Raw genomic sequence first — 18,587 nt, forward strand, 5'->3', positions numbered from 1 at the left:
CAGCCTCCACTTGTGTACCAGTAAGAGGAAGGAGGAGAGAGCGAGGGAGAAGGCTGTGTACCCGTAGCGGGAGGAGAAGAGAGGGAGAAGGCTGTGTACCAGTAGAGGGAGGGAGAAGAGAGGAGAAGGCTGTGTACCAGTAGAGGGAGAGAAGAGAGGGAGAAGGCTGTGTACCAGTAGAGGGAGGAGAAGACGAGGGAGAAGGCTGTGTACCAGTAGAGGAAGGAGGAGAGAGCGAGGGAGAAGGCTGTGTACCAGTAGATGGAGGAGAAGAGAGGGAGAAGGCTGTGTACCGGTAGAGGAAGGAGGAGAAGAGCGTCACCTTGACGGAAAACAAAAAGGTGAAAATAACATTGAGACACTGCCAGAGTTTAAGTTGAGCGGTGATGTGATGTCATTATTTCGCTCATGAGGGTGCAATGGCTGGCTGTCCCGGCCTACAACCATGATGCAACAGGAACTAGTGGCTTTCTGTAGACTGTTGTTTATCCGCTGCCTGCCATTGTACTGTGACAGTAGTAGCCAGTGCTGTCATCGTACTGTCTGACAGTAGTAGCCAGCAGTGGTGGAAAAAAGTACCCAATTGTCATCTTGAGTAAAAGTGAAGATACCTTAATAGAAAATGACTCAAGTAAAAGTCACCCAGTAAAAATACTACTTGAGAAAAAGTCTAAAAGTATTTGGTTTTAAATATACTTAAGTATCAAAAGTAAAATTATAAATATCTTCAAACCAGACGGCAGACGGCATTATTTACTCATAGCAGGAGGACACTCGGACAACAATTTACAAATGAAGCATTTGTGTTTAGTGAGTCAACCAGATCAGAGGCGATAGGTATGACCAAGGTTGTTCTCTTGATAAGTGCATGAATTGGACCATTTACATTCAAAATGTAACAAGTACTTTTGGGTGTCAGGGAAAATGTATGGAGTAAAAAGCTCTGATTCAAGGGCCCAGCTAGACAATGAGTGGCACTGTGGGTACGTGTGTATGAGGTGAATGAAAACAAAGAGGTGTGTGAAGAGGACTGGGGGTCTTTTTTCTGACCTTGAGCTCAATAGACTGGGACTTTGTTGAATGCTACTGAAGTGTGTGTACTTCCCTCGTGTACACACATGCTCTACATCATTTTAAACAGAAGATATATTACATTACAGCAAGACAAATATTTGACAAACATACATTTTGCTTCATGAGTGTATGAATATTTAAATTTAATTTAGGCTTTACCACTTTATTTGTATTTAGTGGGACATCATACAGCCAGATGCTTTGTATTTTAGTGTGACATCATACAGCCAGATGCTTGTATTTTAGTGGGACATCATACAGCCAGATGCTTTGTATTTTAGTGGGACATCATACAGCCAGATGCTTTGTATTTTAGTGGGACATCATACAGCCAGATGCTTTGTATTTTAGTGGAACATCATACAGCCAGATGCTTTGTATTTTAGTGGAACATCATACAGCCAGATGCTTTGTATTTTAGTGGGACATAATACAGCCAGATGCTTTGTATTTTAGTGTAACATCATACAGCCAGATGCTTTGTATTTAGTGTAACATCATACAGCCAGATACTTTGTATTTTGGTGTGACATCATACAGCCAGATGCTTTGTATTTTAGTGTGACATCATACAGCCAGATGCTTTGTATTTTAGTGGGACATCATACAGCCAGATGCTTTGTATTTTAGTGGGACATCATACAGCCAGATGCTTTGTATTTTAGTGGGACATCACACAGCCAGACACTTCGTATTTCAATGGAACATTTTATTTCTATTTTATTTTAATTAGATTTATTTCACCTTTATTTAACCAGGTAAAACTGCAACCTGGCCATGATAAAGCAAAGCAGTGCGACAAAAACAACACAGAGTTACACATGGGATAAACAATCCTACAGTCAATAACACAATAGAATAATCTGTATATAGTGTTTGCAAATTAAGTAAGGAGGTAAGGCAATAAATAGGCCTATAGTGGCGAAGTAAATACAATTTCGCAATTTACACTGGAGTGATATATGTGCAGATTAGCATGTGCAAGTAGAAATACTGGTGTTCAAAAGAGCAGAAAAACAAATATGGGATAAGGTAGGTAGATGGTTGGATGGGCTATTTACAGATGGGCTGTGTACAGCTGAAGCGATCGGTAAGCTACCCTGACAGCTGACACTTAAAGTTAGTGAGGGAGATATGTCTCCAACTTTCGCAATTCGTTCCAGTCATTGGCAGCAGAGAACTGGAAGGAAAGGCGGACATTTATAGTTGTCCACATATTCTAAGTCAGAACCGTCCAGAGTAGTGATGCTAGTCGGCAGGCGGGTGCGGATAGCGATCGGTTGAAGAGCATGCATTTTGTTTTACTAGCATTTAAGGGCAATTGGAGGCCACGGAAGGAGTGTTGTATGGCGTTGAAGCTCGTTTTGAGGTTTGTTATCACAGTGTCCAAAGAAGGGCCAGATGTATACAGAATGGTGTTGTCTGCGTAGAGGTGGATCAAAGAATCACCCGCAGCAAGAGTGTCACAGGATCCAACGAATGTGGCACCCCTCCTCGGTCGGGCGGCCCTCGGCGGTCGTCGTCGCCGGCCTATTAGCTGCCACCGATCAGTGTTTCTGTGTCTTTTAGTTTTGTCTGTCTGTTCCGCACCTGTTTTGTGTCTGTCATTAGTGGGGGCTTATTTAATGTGTGTTTTCAGTTGGGATTTTGTGCGGGATGTTTATTGTCCACTCAGGACGGTGGGAGGTATTTTGGGTACGTTGTGTTTTCCGACAGTTTTTTGTCAAAGGATTTACCGGGCTGCGCTCCTTGCCTTTTGTGCCGTGGAATATATATTTTTTGTGTTTTATGGGAAAGTGTTTCTCCCAGGCAAACTTTGTGTAGCGCCCTGTGCTTTTCGGCCTTTGTGTGTCAGTTCATTAAAAGACACTCCAGCACCTCTGTCTCCTGCATCTAATTCCGCCTCTACACCAGTCCAAATCAGTTGTGACAAAGAGCGACATCATTGATATATACAGAGAAAAGAGTCGGCCAGAGAATTGAACCCTGTGGCATCCCCATAGAGACTGCCAGAGGCCCTCTGATTTGACACACTGAACTCTATCTGAGAAGTAGTTGGTGAACCAGGCGAGGCAGTCATTAGAGAAACCAAGGTTGAGTCTGCCGAAGAATACGGTGATTGACAGAGTCGAAAGCCTTGGCCAGGTCGATGAAGACGGCTGCATAGTACTGTCTTTTATCGATGGCGGTCATGATATCGTTTAGGACCTTGAGCATGGCTGAGGTGCACCCGTGACCAGCTCGGAAACCAGATTGCATAGCGGAGAAGGTACGGTGGGATTCAAAATGGTTGGTGATCTGTTTGTTCACTTGGCTTTCGAAGACTTTAGAAAGGCAGGGCAGGATGGATTTAGGTCTGTAACAGTTTGGGTCAGAGTGTCTCCCCCTTTGAAGAGCGGGGTGACCGTGGCAGCTTTCCAATCTTTAGGGAATCTCAGACAACATACAGCTAGAAGCTTTGTATTTTAGTGAGACATACAGCCAGATGCTAACAGTGGCATAAGCCTGTTTGGAAATCTTTCTTAGAGTGACAGACTTGAATTCTGAAAGAACAATAAGTTAATCAGGATATTTATACATTTTATTTTATTTGACAATTTAAAATGCATTAAGAAGCCACACCAGTCAACAATACATGCACCACAATTACAGAGAATTACATAGACAAAGTCAAGCCATGTTACACTTGTTTTCAACAATCATTTATACAGTAAGATGTACAGTAGGCCTGAAAATGTTTAATCTTCATGTGTGACCGACCAGCTCGATTCAGTCTTCTGTAGCAAAATTTGAAATAGTTTTTTTTTACATTAGATAAAACTAGAGACTCAGAATTAGAAAATGGTAAATCATACACTACAATTGAAGAACAATGGGAAAGTAATTCTGCTTTGAAAGTTGAAAACTTGTAATCTCACTTTTGAGAAAATGACCCTTGAATGTTTTATTACTACTACTGAGGAGCTCTTCTTTGTCTGCACCCATTCAGCATTGTTCACACCCTCTTAAGCCTTAGCCCCACCTATCTCTTTAAGGATTCACATGTGAGGCTTGGTACTAAACAAGCAAAGATTTCAAGACTAAAGGCTGGTTTATACTACGTGTTTCGACAGTTGTTGCGGTGACATCATGAACATTCAATTGTCGTCCGATATCAAATTTGTTATTGGCTTTATGAAAAACTATAAACACAAAAACTACAGGCTGCATGACATCAACAGCCTGGGGGTCAAAAATAGCATAACTAGAAAATAGCTAACGGTTGTGTGTGACGAAATAGAAGCAGGATATTCTACCAGAGAATTATAGAACTTGGACACTGTCTCGGTGGCCTAACGTTATATCCTAATTTGACTTAACAGGAAAATAAGGTATAAATTGCAGAACTTATCTGAGTTAGAGTTATTCTAACGAGGGCTTTACTATCTATGCAGTGGGGGGACAACACCGGTGACGGGTTTGATGTACACATTGCAGCTTGCCTTAATGTCCCTGAATTGATCACAGTTGAAGCCGGCCACTAGCTTCTTAGGACCGGGTCTGTATGGTGTAAAGGGCATCGTCACACGTAGTCGTTGCCCTTGTTTTAGCAAAGGCATTCTGAGGAGACACATGTGAAAAACATTATACCTCAAGGCAGCTTTAGATCTCTAAACTTCAACACACAAGGTAGTGTAAAATATTTCAGATGGAAAAACTCTAAGCTTTAACCACATGAACAGCCCATGAATGCATGTACTTTCTAGTTTAATCAAGAGCTAAATAATCTCTTGTGGACAGACTACGTAACATAAATTGTATTGAATCATCTGTCAAAAGACTGTGATGCCACAACTAACAAGGAACCGTAGTTCTGGTGCTTTGGTTTCCTCACCAGATATCTGGACATATCAGGACTGGGTGGAGGTGGTGCTGAAAGTGTGGGCGGGGATTTCAAGCAATGATTTCAGACAATGATTTCAAGCTGAAGGTTTTCAGAAGGGGGGCTTGGCTGAGACTTTCTGTTTAGGGGGCTGGTGACTTCTCTAGTCTCATTAGTATCTTCTGTCAAACATTTTCCCCCAGAACCTAATCAAGCATTTTACACAATTTCCTGAGATTTTAGGTCTGGGTATCTGAGATTAAGAGCTAAATTGTCAATTTGACGAGCAAAGTTTCGGTTTGTCATAAAACCTGAATCCATCCCACTTGGCAAAAACTGGGTCCACATCCAGGATTCAAATCTGGACACATTTCACTGGGCACAGACGTCAGTTCAACGTCTAGTTCTGATTTGCATTTGGTTGAGTTATCACCTAATGTGAATTAGAACTCAACAAAAAAAAGGTTAAAAGTTTACTTTTTGTACATCCAATCAGTTTTCCATGTTGATTCAACATCATCATACTGATTTTTTTGGTTGAAATTACATGGAAACAATGTTGATTCAACCGGTTTTTGCACAGTGGGATGGATTCAGGTTTTATGACAAACTGAAACCTTGCTTGTAAAGATATCAGAGAAATGTCACAAAGACCTACCTGGCTTCCATTGTTTCAGTCAGCAAGCCACTGCCGGTCACTGTTATGAAGCAGTTTCTCAGACCTTCGGATAGAGGGTTCTCAAACACAACCTCTGCCGTCATTTCACTATACTGCAATTCAGATCCAATGGCCTAAAAGAGAGCACACATTCGAAGAAAAGCATTTGCAAATAATATATTATATTGGAACTATCACACTGAATAAACCCCATCTCCAGTTTAATGGCTGTTACTGATATTAACGTTGTATTAAATATATCAACTGTTCAGATGACAGTCTAACACTTTAGATTTTCATCTTCACAACACGTTTATTCACAGGCCAACCGTTATTGTCCTTGCAAATTGCTATTCTCGCTACTAGTGTGTTTGCCACCTATAAATTAAATGGTAACCCAAGAGTATGTAAAGACCCCCAATGAATGTCACTCAGAGAAAGTTGAGCTGTTCTAAGTAGGTGATTGGAGTGGCTTAACCTGTCTGGGTTAGGGCGCAGTATTTTCACGGCCGGATAAAAAACGTACCCGATTTAAACTGGTTACTACTCTTGCCCAGAAACTATGCATATTATTAGTAGATTTGGACAGAAAACACTCTAACGTTTCTAAACTGTTTGAATGGTGTCTGTGAGTATAACAGAACTCATATGGCAGGCAAAAACCTGAGAAGATTCCAAGTAGGAAGTGGCCGGTCTGCGATTTTGTAGTTCTCCTTTTGCTTGTCTATCGAAACTACAGTATCCGTGGGGTTATGTTGCACTTTCTAAGGCTTCCATTGGCTCTCTAAAGCCGTCAGAAAGCGGATTGGGGCGTCTCCTGTCTTTGGCAAAGTATAGTAACTCAGTTTGTCAGTGGTCTGCCTGAAGACAAAGCTGTTTTTTGATATAAATATGAACTTGATTGAACAAAACATGCATGTATTGTATAACATAATGTCCTAGGAGTGTCATCTGATGAAGATCATCAAAGGTTAGTGCTGCGTTTAGCTGTGTTTTGGGTTTTGTGACATATATGCATGCTTGAAAAATGGCTGTGTGGTTATTTGTGTCTATGTACTCTCCTAACATAATGTAATGTTTTGCTTCGCTGTAAAGCCTTTTTGCAATCGGACAATGTGGTTAGATTAACGAGAGTCTTATCAAATGGTGTAAAATAGTCGTATGTTTGAAATATTGAAATTATTGCATTTTTGAGGTATTTATATTTTGCGCCACGCGATTCCACTGGCTGTTGAATAGAGTGGGACACTAACATCCCACCTAGCCCATAGAAGTTAAGGATCTGACAGACTGCGAAATGACAATGTTGGGAATATGCAATACTCACTTTGATGGTGAGCGAAGGGCTCTCTGGCACAAGGTCTTTCTCTGTGATGTACACTGCCTCACTCTTGTCCTTGTCTGTGACCACAGCCGAAACCTTGATGCTGTTGCTCTCCCGCATTTTCTCACCGTACACAGAGAAGGGGATGTGGATGGGTATAGTCAGATCTGCCAACAGAGACAATGCATTTGATTGTCAAGGTATCACAAACGTTAACATTCTGTGTTGTCCTCAGTACAACATTAGCAACCCGAACATTCTGTTGTGTCCTCAGTACAACGTTAGCAACCCTAACATTCTGTAGCATCCTCAGTACAACGTTAGCAACCCTAACATTCTGTAGCGTCCTCAGTACCACATTAGCAACCCTAACATTCTGTAGCGTCCTCAGTACGTTAGCAACCCAAACATTCTGTAGCACCCTCAGTACAACATTAGCAACCCTAACATTCTGTTGTGTCCTCAGTACCACATTAGCAACAATAACATTCTGTAGCGTCCTCAGTACCACACTAACATTCTGTTGTGTCCTCAGTACCACATTAGCAACCCTAACATTCTGTTGTGTTCCTCAGTACAACGTTAGCAACCCTAACATTCTGTAGCATCCTCAGTACCACATTAGCAACCCTAACATTCTGTAGCGTCCTCAGTACCACATTAGCAACCCTAACATTCTGTAGCATCCTCAGTACCACATTAGCAACCCTAACATTCTGTTGTGTCCTCAGTACAACGTTAGCAACCTGACAGCCATAAGAGTTAGAGTCAGTCGATTTGCTACAACGCTATGACAGCTATACATGATAATTTACAGCTTTGTAAATTGACCAGTTAAACTCTAACTATATGCACTCCTGAAACACACCATGTTTTGTCGAAATCAATCATTGAGATTGATATATGCGTCATACCAAGGATGTTGACAAAGAATTCTAAAGGTGAATAGCTGCAATGTGCTTTTGGTTTTGTTAAGTGTTTCAGTTCCCTTTGTTCTGTGATGTAAATGCCTCCCTGTGTGCACTACTGTGATAGTTAAACCTTGTAGGCCTACTCACGGAAAGAGTTTGGAACATTTTCACTCTACCTTGGTTGGGAAGGAGCTTCAGTTTTTTCAATTCGGTCTGTATCTGGGAGGATGGGATCCCGTTGTATCTCATGGCCTGAACGTTGACATTGATCACTAGTGTCCGAGTTTCACTGTCGTTGCTGTTCAGTATAAGCTTGAGGTCGATGTTTTTGCCGCTGACCGGCTTGGTCAGCTCCACGATCTTCATGGAAACGCCAGGTTTGCAGTCATGGGTCCCGTTTGAATTCTCTCCGGGTATGTTGACTCTTTTCACAGCTAGATTGTACACAGCTCTCTCCATTTTTGTGCCTGTTTGAAATGTGTGACATTTTGGATGAGTACCTGGTGACTCAAGCAGTTTCACTCACCTGGGAGAATTATTGTGACAGGTGGACACAGCACCATTCTGAATAATCTCTTAAAAAAGTACAGAACTATTTCCCAGACCAACCAGATTTCTAAAATATATAAAATACGCTTATACCCTTATTATAGGTATAACCCTTGTAACGTTGCATTATTTCCGAAATCAATTGATAACAGTTAAACCTTGATATAGTCAGACTCTCGGTTCATTCAATACCAACCCTCTGCATGTTTATAGTTGGCCGTGATGTCCACTCTCTTGTCACTGCCCACTGCCTTGGTGCTGATGTTCTGGCCTACGGACACACTGTCCGTGGAGATCTTTTTCTTGGAGCCGTCAGCGAACACCATCCAGGTTACACGGTCGGCGTTGACTTCGGCGAAGACAAAGGGCACATCGTATTTGAGGTCAACGTGACCCTGCAGTATTGCCTTGACTGGAGCAGGGCCGCAGCAGTAAACATCTGGGGGAGGGGAAGAGAAAACAACATGAGCGTATAACAGGGAGTTCCCTTCATGTCTCCCAGACCCAGGACACGAACTCAGAACCATCTGCACAGTAACACAACATACAGTACATACAACCTCCAGAAGTGTGTTATTATGTAAGATGGTGTGAGATGAGATGGAAGTTGGACCGTACCAGTGCTTTTCTCCTGGGGGGTGGGGTCCACAACCTGCCAGCCATCGTATAAGGAGCCTGCTGAGAGATCGGGCCGTCTCATCCAGGCCTCCACCCACACATGGTAGTTCCTGAGCAGAAACACCAGTCTTCAAAACTTCATGCTATTGGCATCACTCTTCATACTGTAGCCACAATGACCTCATGTTACACTTACCATACACTGTCGGGGCTCTGTTTGGGTCTGACTCCATAGTCGGAGAAGAAGTAGTCAATTGTCAGGTTTTTGTCGGTGTCGTGGGCAGACTGAAAGTTGGAAACCACTCGACATGGGATTCCCAAACACCTCAGTACTGACAAGGAAATACATTTCAGGCATACTGGTTAACTAAAACAACACATTCAAAGAATACTGGTTAACTAAAATAAGCACATCCAATGCATTGACACGCAGCCTCTCTCCTCTGATCAGAGGTGGTGGGTAATCTTGCCATCCCTCTCAAAAACCAATCACAGCCCTGGGTCTGAGCGCATGCAATAGTCAGTTCTATTTAAATAACATTGTATTGATTGATTGACTAAAATAATAATTGAAGAGAGATTGGACAGTGATAGCCTACCTGTGCACATTACAGCGGCGAACACCCAACACTGGCCATACTTGACTGGATTGCTGCCATTTTTGAGCCACCTCCTTAGTACCTCCACACTGCCGTTCCAGTGAGTGGGGGACATGCCACCATCGTATCGACCATCCCACCGCCCCATCAGGACACCTCTGTCATCGTTAGCGTTGATCTGGGCAAGGACAATAATGTTCAAATTAGATTTCAGAACTGTCATTTGGCTGAGTGAATGTGTTTTTGTACTATCTAAAATGTAGTTGCTTTCCTGGATCTAGATTGAGCATAGCCTTGGACTAAAAAGCATGTTCAGTGTGGAAAGTTATTTTTAGTCCAGGACTAGATTTAATCTGGGTCCGGGAAACCAGTCCTATATGTGTAACAACACCTTAATTAGTGGCACTGGAACCATTTATAGTGAACAGGGCTAGATGATGTTCCAGAAATGAACCAATGTATTTTCTTGTGCTGTTTATACAGAACTATGAGCTTATGATGATTTAAAGAATGTTACTGTTACTAGATGGGTTTAATAATGTTGTCACAGTTACTAGTGGGGTTCAATAATGTTGTCACGGTTACTAGATGGGTTTAATAATGTTGTCACTGTTACTAGATGGGTTCAATAATGTCACTGTTACTAGTGGGGTTCAATAATGTTGTCACGGTTACTAGATGGGTTTAATAATGTTGTCACTGTTACTAGTGGGGGTCAATAATGTCACTGTTACTAGTGGGGTTCAATAATGTTGTCACGGTTACTAGATGGGTTTAATAATGTTGTCACTGTTACTAGTGGGGGTCAATAATGTCACTGTTACTAGTGGGGTTCAATAATGTTGTCACAGTTACTAGATGGGTTTAATAATGTTGTCACTGTTACTAGTGGGGGTCAATAATGTTGTCAATGTTAAAACAATAATGTTGTCACAAGCTAGGATTTCCATCCAAGTGGCGACAGATATTCATGTGAATATTCTAAAATCATAAAAGCATAAAAACAATATGCGCATTTTCCCACCAGAGATGTGTTTCCATTAAATGTACTTTTTTGTCGTACATCACTTACTTCACAGGAGCAGCATTTCAACGTAAACATACTTTTTTATCTAAATATGTTTATTGGCAGAAATGCCTTCTAGAACATGTGAACTTTCATGTGCCTTAATTAGAAACTTGTATTCCATCCATAAATATGAATACAATATTTACCACATGGCCTCACATATGAATCCTTAAAGAGATGAACGGGGCTAAGGCTTATGAGGATGTGACCGATGCTGAATGGATGTAGAAGAGCTCTCCAGTAGGTGTACCAAAACATTCAAGGGCTATTTTCTCAAAAGTGAGGTTTCAAAGCAGATTATTTCCCCATCGTTCCTCAACTGCAGTGTATGATATCCCATTTTCTGTCTCTGAGTCTCTACCTTTATCCAAAGAAAAAAAACGAATAATAATCACATTTTGCTACATAAGATCGAGGCGGTTGGTCACATTTTAGAATAAAGCTGTAACGTAACAAAATGTAGAAATTGTCAAAGGTCTGAATACTTTCCGAATGCACTATAGCCAACATTATAAGATTATGTTTTATTTGTCAAACGGCAGCCAAGCATCGAGGATCATGTTACCAGAATAAGGCCCTCAATATTTAATAGAAAGAAATATCAAGCTCATCACCTTGCACATCACCACCCTGTGAACTTCATCATTAATTTACTTATCTGTAGCCTAATAAACGGCATGCTTTCCGATGAGTCATAGTGGGACGACCACACAAGATGTCATTGCGTGATTCCAAGTTTACTTCGATATGATGGTTATTAAATCAATATTTGCGCATAAAAGCATTTCCACCAACATTTCTCTCATAATTAATTTACCGACTTGTCTTGTGCATTTTGTTTTGTCAACATTTGTAAAGCTGACTGACACATTTTCCATCAGCACTTTCATGAAATGTCATGAAATGTTTTATCTGACATGTACTTTACTCGCATAAAAAGGTTGGATGGAAACCTGTTCACTGTTACTAGTAGGGTTCAATAATGTTGTCACTGTTACTAGTGTGGGTCAGATCTCCAATCTTACCATGGCACTGACCACCCTACTGACATAGATGGGGTTGCAACGAGCAGAGAAGTCCTTTGCGGGGTCACACAGACACTTGGGATTCACATCAAGCAGCTTTAGGCAAATGTCCACTATATCGTCTTCAAACTGGAGAAACAATACATTTGGGCAGGTTAGTTAGCAACAATTTCTCAAATGTCTTGTCTATACTAACTTACAATTTTGTAATTTAACAGACGCTCTTATCCAGAGCGACTTACAGTATTGAGTGGATAAGTGTTCGTATTGGTCTCCCGCAGTAATCGAACCCCACAACCCTTGCGTTGCAAGAGCCATTCTTTACCAATGGAGCCCGAAGGACTCTAGCCAATCACGTAGCTAAGATATCGGTGACATTTGGGGTCGGTTTCCTGGACCAACAGATTAGTCCTGGACTTCTCTAGAGTAAAATAATTTGGGAGGGAGATTCTCCATTGACTTTGCTTTTTAGTTGAGGAATATATTTAATCTGTGTCCAGGAAACAAGCCCTATATGTATAAGCAGCTAGCTAGTACTTTTCAACTGTACAATACTGTATTGTTTGTTCTGTGTACCTGTCCGAAGTTCCACGCCATAGAGGCTGAATTTTGTATTTGTCAGAACCTTTGTACACCAGGCCTTGTTCTCTCATCCACACTCCTGCCTCTCCTCCTCTTCAGGTAGATGCACCAGTCTTCTACAGCCCGCAACAAAATACAGCCGTTTTAAAAACATGAATTATAAGAATTGTTCCACTGACTTGACTGGATAAATAAAAAATATATTATTATACAAACTGAAATGAAGGGTATCTGGACAAGGTTTAAATTGCGAGTAACTTTAACATGTTATCATGCTGTTACTGTGTTATGAACCACTGTCTCCCATGCTAGAATGTAGTGTTTCCAAGCTGTGTTACCAGTATGTTACCAGACTTTAATACCAGGATGTTAGCAGGCTGTGCTACCAGGCTGTGCTGCCAAGCCTTGCTGATAGGCTGTGCTACCAAGCTGTTAGCAGGCTGTGCTACCAGGCTGTGCTGCCAAGCCTTGTTGATAGGCTGTGCTACCAAGCTGTTACCAAGCTGTGCTACCAGGCTGTGCTACCAGGCTGTGCTACCAGGGTGTGCTGCAAGGCTGTGCTACCAAGCTGTGCTAATAGGCTGTGCTACCAATGAACTAATCTCATGGTTTCAACAGCAATGCCACCACTTTGATATTAGAGATCAGCATTCATAACCACAGACTGTCATTCATATAATGTGGCTCTGGATGTTGTGGCCCATTGTTTGTATCTGTGTGTCTATTATGTCCCAAAACAGTTATGAGGCGTCTTTCCAACCCATACAGCGACATGGGTTACAACAATTTCTGTAAAGTTAGCCATTTCCAGCTTTTAAACTGATGAGAAATTCAGGAATGCTACATTGACACCCTCTGGATACTGTATCAAATATTGACTGTCTGTTACCATGGCTGTATTGATGCAGTCACAGCATTTGTTGTCCTTTCTGTGATTAAAAAAGTGAATTTATCACAGTTCTAGTTAACATTTTTACGAATGCTTTAAACTCCAATCTAAAGTATTACATATGCTTACCATACTCTCAAATCTCGTTCACAGGAAGTGAATTCATGTCCAGAATTCCCCATGAGGGATAATAAGTTGTTTGAATTTAATTGTGTTTACCTTTGCACCAGGATTAACAGCAGAAGGAGCTTGCCCAGGCTGCTGCCCACTGAGGCGGTGGCGCTGGTCTTTACAGACAGCCTGTACTCTCCCACTGGGGCATCTGCTGGGCTGGTTATGTCCAGGGTGATTGAGCCTGCCAGGAACACTGAGCCCTGGTGAACCTTGACCTTCCAGGAGGAACCCTTCCCACAGCCCTCAGGTAGCCTGAACACTGACCTGGTCCCCAATGCCTCCGAAGGCTGGGGCCCCTGGATGGAGAACAGAGGATGTTGTGGGTTGTGTCCAGTAGGAATGAAATTGATGAACACTTTCAGAAACAGTGATACACTGGGAGTACAAAAAATGACTAGTCCCCCATTTTCCCTCAGAACAGCCTCAATTCTCCGGGGCATGAACACTACATGGTGTTGAAAGCGTTCCTCAGGGATTCTGGTCCATGTTGACGCCAATCCTTCTCACAGTTGTGTCAAGTTAGCTGGATGTCCTTTGGGTGGTGAACCATTCTTGATACACATGGGAAACTGTTGAGTGTGAAAACCCCAGCAGCATTGCAGTTCTTGACACACTCAAACTGGTGTGCTTGGCACCTACTACCATACCCTGTTCAAAGGCACTTAAATCTATTGTCTTGCCCATTCACCCTCTGAATGACACACATACACAATCCATGTCTCAGTTGTCTCAAGGCTTAAAAATCCTTTAATAACCTGTCTCCTCTCTTCAATCTACACTAATTGAAGTGGATTCAATTAGGGATCATAGCTTTCACCAGGATTCACCTGGTCAGTCTATATCATGGAAAGAGCAGGTGTTCCTAATGTTTTGTGCACTCAGTGTATTTGTCCAATAAGATTCTATATTTTCTGACAGCGTAACGTTGATGTCAGGAGTACATATACATTACAAGTGGAGGTATCTCAAGTCCTGTCATTGGTGCAATTCAGTTTTTAGATTAAATTGAATTGACCCCAACTCAGGTATGTAAAATGCATACAAGGATTTGTTCCAATGTCATTATTACTGCACGTGTCTGTCTTTCAAAGGGGACTAACATAGGGCCGATTTCTCTACCCTAGCCTCGATCCATCCTAGTGTGTTTTAGTCCAGGACTAGCATAATCTGGGTCCGGGAAACTTTTAATACAAACAGCCCTAATAAATAGCAGCGATAAATAAAGTTATTCTATTTTCTATTCTAGATAGCTCACCTGTCTCCACCTTCAGCTCCAGTAAGTCTGTTGTGGGCCTGGAGGGGCCATGGAGTTCAAAGGTGACCAGGAAGGACTGGCCTCTCCTGACTATCAGTCTGTTCACTGAGATGTCATTGGTTTTGTGGGCTTTGTTGTTCTTCTCACAGTGGAGCTCTACTTTGCCAACGTCTTCAAGGAAGAATGAAATTAATACATATATAGATAAATCATTTTTCATTTGAAACTGAATTATCCCTTAGTTAAAATCCTGCTTTTCTATTTTTCCTGATATTACAACTTTTATGTTTTCTAGTGTGGGTGTCTGTTTCTGTGTTTGATGTTGTCTTGCCCAATGTTTGTTGGTCACATTTTGCCTGACAGCAACATAGCAGAAACACTATCAGTTGGGCTAGTTTAGATCACTGGATAGAGAAAACACTTGTAGCCTTTCACCATGCAAAATGCAGAATAAATATGCAGAAAGAAATAGGCGAAAGACCATAGACTTAGGAATTAGAATGTAATATGATCTCTATGTAAAAGACAGCCTTGGGCCAGTATGAAATGGTATGAGGAACCTATGACAATAATTCAAGTGAAACATCTATTTTTCTAGTTTGCTAGTGTTATCTATGCCAGTGGTTCCAAACTTTTTATAGTCCCGTACCCCTTCAAACATTCAACCTCCATCTGTTACCCCCTCTAGCACCAAGGGCAGCGCACTCTCAAATGTTATTTTTTGCCATCATTGTAAGCCTGCCACATACACACTATACGATATATTTATTAAACATAAGAATGAGTGTGCGTTTTTGTCATAAACCGGCTCGTGGGAAGTGACTAAGAGCTTTTATAGGACTAGGGCACAAATAATAATATAATAATGATCAATAATTGTGCTCTTTATTTAGCCATCTTACATTTAAAACCTTATTTGTTCATCAATTTGGACCCCCTTGTGGCCCCCCTAAATGTGGAGTATGAAATAATTTTTACATAACACATTTTTGCTATCATTATTTTTTTACATCCGTTATTAGACAGTGATGATGATTATGAACATGGTCTTTTGCCTGCTAATGCCTGCAATGCAGTGAAGAAAGGGATATGACAACAATAACGTCTAATGTAACTGGCCCCTCTAACAGTTCAACTGGCCCCAGCTTGGCCCCCCCCCAGTTGAAATGGTCTAGAACCGCCACTGTTTAACAGATGAACAAACACCAACAAGGATGATCTTTCTTTGTAAGAAAATGTTCCATTCTACAAGTCAAGTCACCCAATTACCCATTCACTGTACTATATTACCCTCTGTCACTAAACATGACTTAGGCTACCTTGACAATGCAATAGTCACATTTTTTAGCATCTGAATTTGATCAAAAATCTTGCAATGAGCAGTGTTAGTTGACTTACCAAAACCCATTGAAGCTGTCTCTCACGTGGTTGTGTTGGTAAGTGGATTGAGTTGCTTGTTGTAGTACTGCAGTACTGTAAGTAACGAAAGGATGCCAGGGCTTTTAAAAGGAGCCCTACCCATGTTATAAGAATGTCTCAAATTTCACACAGTTACAAATGTACACACCTTTTCTTACTTCAGGAAAATGTGTCATTACATAGTCATCATCACCACATCAGCATATACATTAAACCAGAAATGTGTCTTCATCTGCTGCGTTGAGATTGAACTGCTGTAGTTAGCACTCTCTAAATGTGTCTTCATCTGCTGCGTTGAGATTGAACTGCTGTAGTTAGCACTCTCTAAATGTGTCTTCATCTGCTGCGTTGAGATTGAACTGCTGTAGTTAGCACTCTCTTGATGGTTTGAGTTGTATTACATTGTTCAATGTGTTTTTCTGTCATATGGTGACTTCAACCACAGACAATCAGCATGGCAGTGAATCAGCACAGTGACTACGACTATCATGAGCATCATCTTGAGGTTCAAAGGTGGTTATCCTACAGTACACTGATAGAAAACATAACATATATTAATACAGTCATCATACATCAGGGATTGACATTAAGGGTTACGCTATTGCCCAGGGTAAGAGTCTGCTCTGAGGTTGCCCCATTCGGGAGGGATTTGTATTTACTGATAACCAAAACACAAATAATTGCAGTAGTCTGGTCTTTCTCCCCTGTGTGTAGGTGAAAATAGCAATACAAATTTTTGAGCAAGTTATCATAATCTTCATGCCTTTCAGACCTTAATGTCATTCCTCTTCCATGATTCTGGCTCAAATGGATATTTAGACCTTCTATTTGCCAAATTGGCAACTATTTCAGATCCAATCAGTGTATCTGTCAGTTGCACAGAATACAACAGGTGTAAACAGCACAGTGAAATGATTGCTTGGATGCACTTCGTCAATGTTGCAGTAATACTATGTCATATAAAATAAAAACACACAATAATGTTTTTAAAGTACAATGTATTGACATGTAGAACATATTGACATGGAGAATATATTGACATGGAGAATATATTGACATGGAGAATATATTGACATGGAGAATATATTGACATGGAGAATATATTGACATGGAGAATATATTGACATGGAGAATGTAATGACATGCAGAATATATTGACATGTATACAAGAGTATTGTGACTATCAAAATAGACACTATTGAAATCTATATACATCTTGATTTCTACGCAGGGCAAATGACACATCAGAGATGAATAATAGTCTCAGTCCCCTGTATATAATGCATTCTGAAAGCTTTTAGACCCCCTGACTTTTTCCACATTTTGTTACGTTACACCCTTATTCTAAAATGCATTAAACAGTTTTTTCCCCTCATCAATCCACAAGCAATGCCCCATAGTGACAAAGCAAAAACATATTTTCCAAAATTTTGGCAAATGTATAAACAAATAAAAACTGAAATATCACATTTACATAAGTACTTAGCAATTTACTCAGTACTTTGTTGAAGCGCCTTCACTGTGATTACAGCCTTGAGTCTTCTTGGGTGTGATGCTACAAGCTTGGCACACCTGTATTTGGGGAGTTTCTCCCATTATTCTCTGCAGATCCTCTCAAGCTCTGTCAAGTTGGATGGGGAGCGTCGCTGCACAGCTATTTTCAGATATCTCCAAAGATGTTTGATTGGTAAAAGGCCGGGCTCTGGCTGGGCCACTCAAGGACATTCAGAGACTTGTCCCGAAGCCACTCCTGCGTTGTCTTGGCTGTGTGCTTAGGGTCGTTATGCTGTTGGAAGGTAAATATTCGCCCCCAGTCTGATGTCTTGAGCGCTCTGGAGCAGGTTTTCAACAAGGATCTCTCTGTACTTAAATCCGTTCATCTTTGCCTCGATCCTGACTAGTCTCCCAGTCCCTACAGCTGAAAAACATCCCCACAGCATGATGCTGCCACCACCATGCTTCACCGTAAGGATGGTGCCAGGTTTTCTCCAGAAGTGACGCTTGGCATTCAGGCCAAAGAGTTCAATCTTGGTTTCATTACACCAGAGAATCTTGTTTGTCATGGTCAGAGTCCTTTAGGTGCCTTATGGCAAACTCCAAGTGGGCTATCATATGGCTTTTTACTGAGGAGTGGCTTCCGTCTGGCCACTCTACCATAAAGGCCTGATTGGTGGAATGCTACAGAGATGGTTGTCCTTCTGGAAGGTTCTCCCATCTCCACAAAGGAACTCTGGAGCTGTGTCAGAGTGACCATCTGCTTCTTGGTCACCTGCTTGACCAAGGCCCTTCTCCCCCGATTGCATAATTTGGCCGGGTGGCCAGCTCTAGGAAGAGTCTTGGTGGTTCCAAAACTTCTTCCATTTAAGAATGATGCAGGCCACTGTGTTCTTGGGAACATTAAATGCTGCAGAAATGTTTTGGTACCCTTTCCCAGATCTGTGCCTCGACACAATCCTGTCTCAGAGTTCTACGGACAATTCCTTCAACCTCATAGCTTGTTTTTTTCTCTGACATGCACTGTCAACTGTGGGAACTTATGTAGACAGGTGTCTGCCTTTCCAAATCATGTCCAATCAATT

The 18,587-nt window shown here is 41.5% G+C and overlaps 2 protein-coding genes across 2 annotated transcripts; both read right to left on the minus strand.

The window, feature by feature from the left end:
* Positions 1 to 4,240: 4,240 nt before the first annotated feature.
* Positions 4,241 to 12,286, minus strand: LOC115189679 (protein-glutamine gamma-glutamyltransferase 2-like). The gene is made up of 10 exons (XM_029748223.1): positions 12,266 to 12,286; positions 11,690 to 11,818; positions 9,596 to 9,773; positions 9,193 to 9,328; positions 8,997 to 9,106; positions 8,575 to 8,817; positions 8,006 to 8,296; positions 6,922 to 7,085; positions 5,595 to 5,728; positions 4,241 to 4,674 (listed from the first exon to the last, which is right to left on the minus strand). Exons 1-10 carry the CDS (start codon positions 12,284 to 12,286, stop codon positions 4,497 to 4,499), a joined length of 1,584 nt encoding a protein of 527 aa, XP_029604083.1. The 3' UTR covers positions 4,241 to 4,496.
* A 52-nt stretch (positions 12,287 to 12,338) lies between these two features.
* On the minus strand, positions 12,339 to 16,087 carry LOC115189681 (protein-glutamine gamma-glutamyltransferase 2-like). The gene is made up of 4 exons (XM_029748224.1): positions 15,988 to 16,087; positions 14,590 to 14,760; positions 13,380 to 13,629; positions 12,339 to 12,387 (listed from the first exon to the last, which is right to left on the minus strand). The coding sequence occupies exons 1-4, from the start codon at positions 15,995 to 15,997 to the stop codon at positions 12,339 to 12,341; spliced, it is 480 nt and encodes a 159-aa protein (XP_029604084.1). The 5' UTR covers positions 15,998 to 16,087.
* Positions 16,088 to 18,587: the final 2,500 nt, after the last annotated feature.

The sequence above is a fragment of the Salmo trutta genome, unplaced genomic scaffold (assembly GCF_901001165.1).
Source record: "Salmo trutta unplaced genomic scaffold, fSalTru1.1, whole genome shotgun sequence".
Classification (NCBI taxonomy): domain Eukaryota; kingdom Metazoa; phylum Chordata; class Actinopteri; order Salmoniformes; family Salmonidae; genus Salmo; species Salmo trutta.

Coding starts and splice junctions, on each gene's coding strand:
- LOC115189681 (XM_029748224.1), bottom strand. Junction 13,630..14,589: donor GGAGCTGAAGGTGGAGACAG/GTGAGCTATCTA, acceptor TCTCCATCCAGG/GGCCCCAGCCTTCGGAGGCA. Junction 12,388..13,379: donor CTGTTAATCCTGGTGCAAAG/GTAAACACAATT, acceptor TGCGGGCTGTAG/AAGACTGGTGCATCTACCTG.
- LOC115189679 (XM_029748223.1), bottom strand. CDS start 12,286: ATGGCGTGGAACTTCGGACAG. Junction 7,086..8,005: donor GAAGCTCCTTCCCAACCAAG/GTAGAGTGAAAA, acceptor CTCTGTTGGCAG/ATCTGACTATACCCATCCAC. Junction 5,729..6,921: donor GCCCTTCGCTCACCATCAAA/GTGAGTATTGCA, acceptor GCTCTCTTTTAG/GCCATTGGATCTGAATTGCA.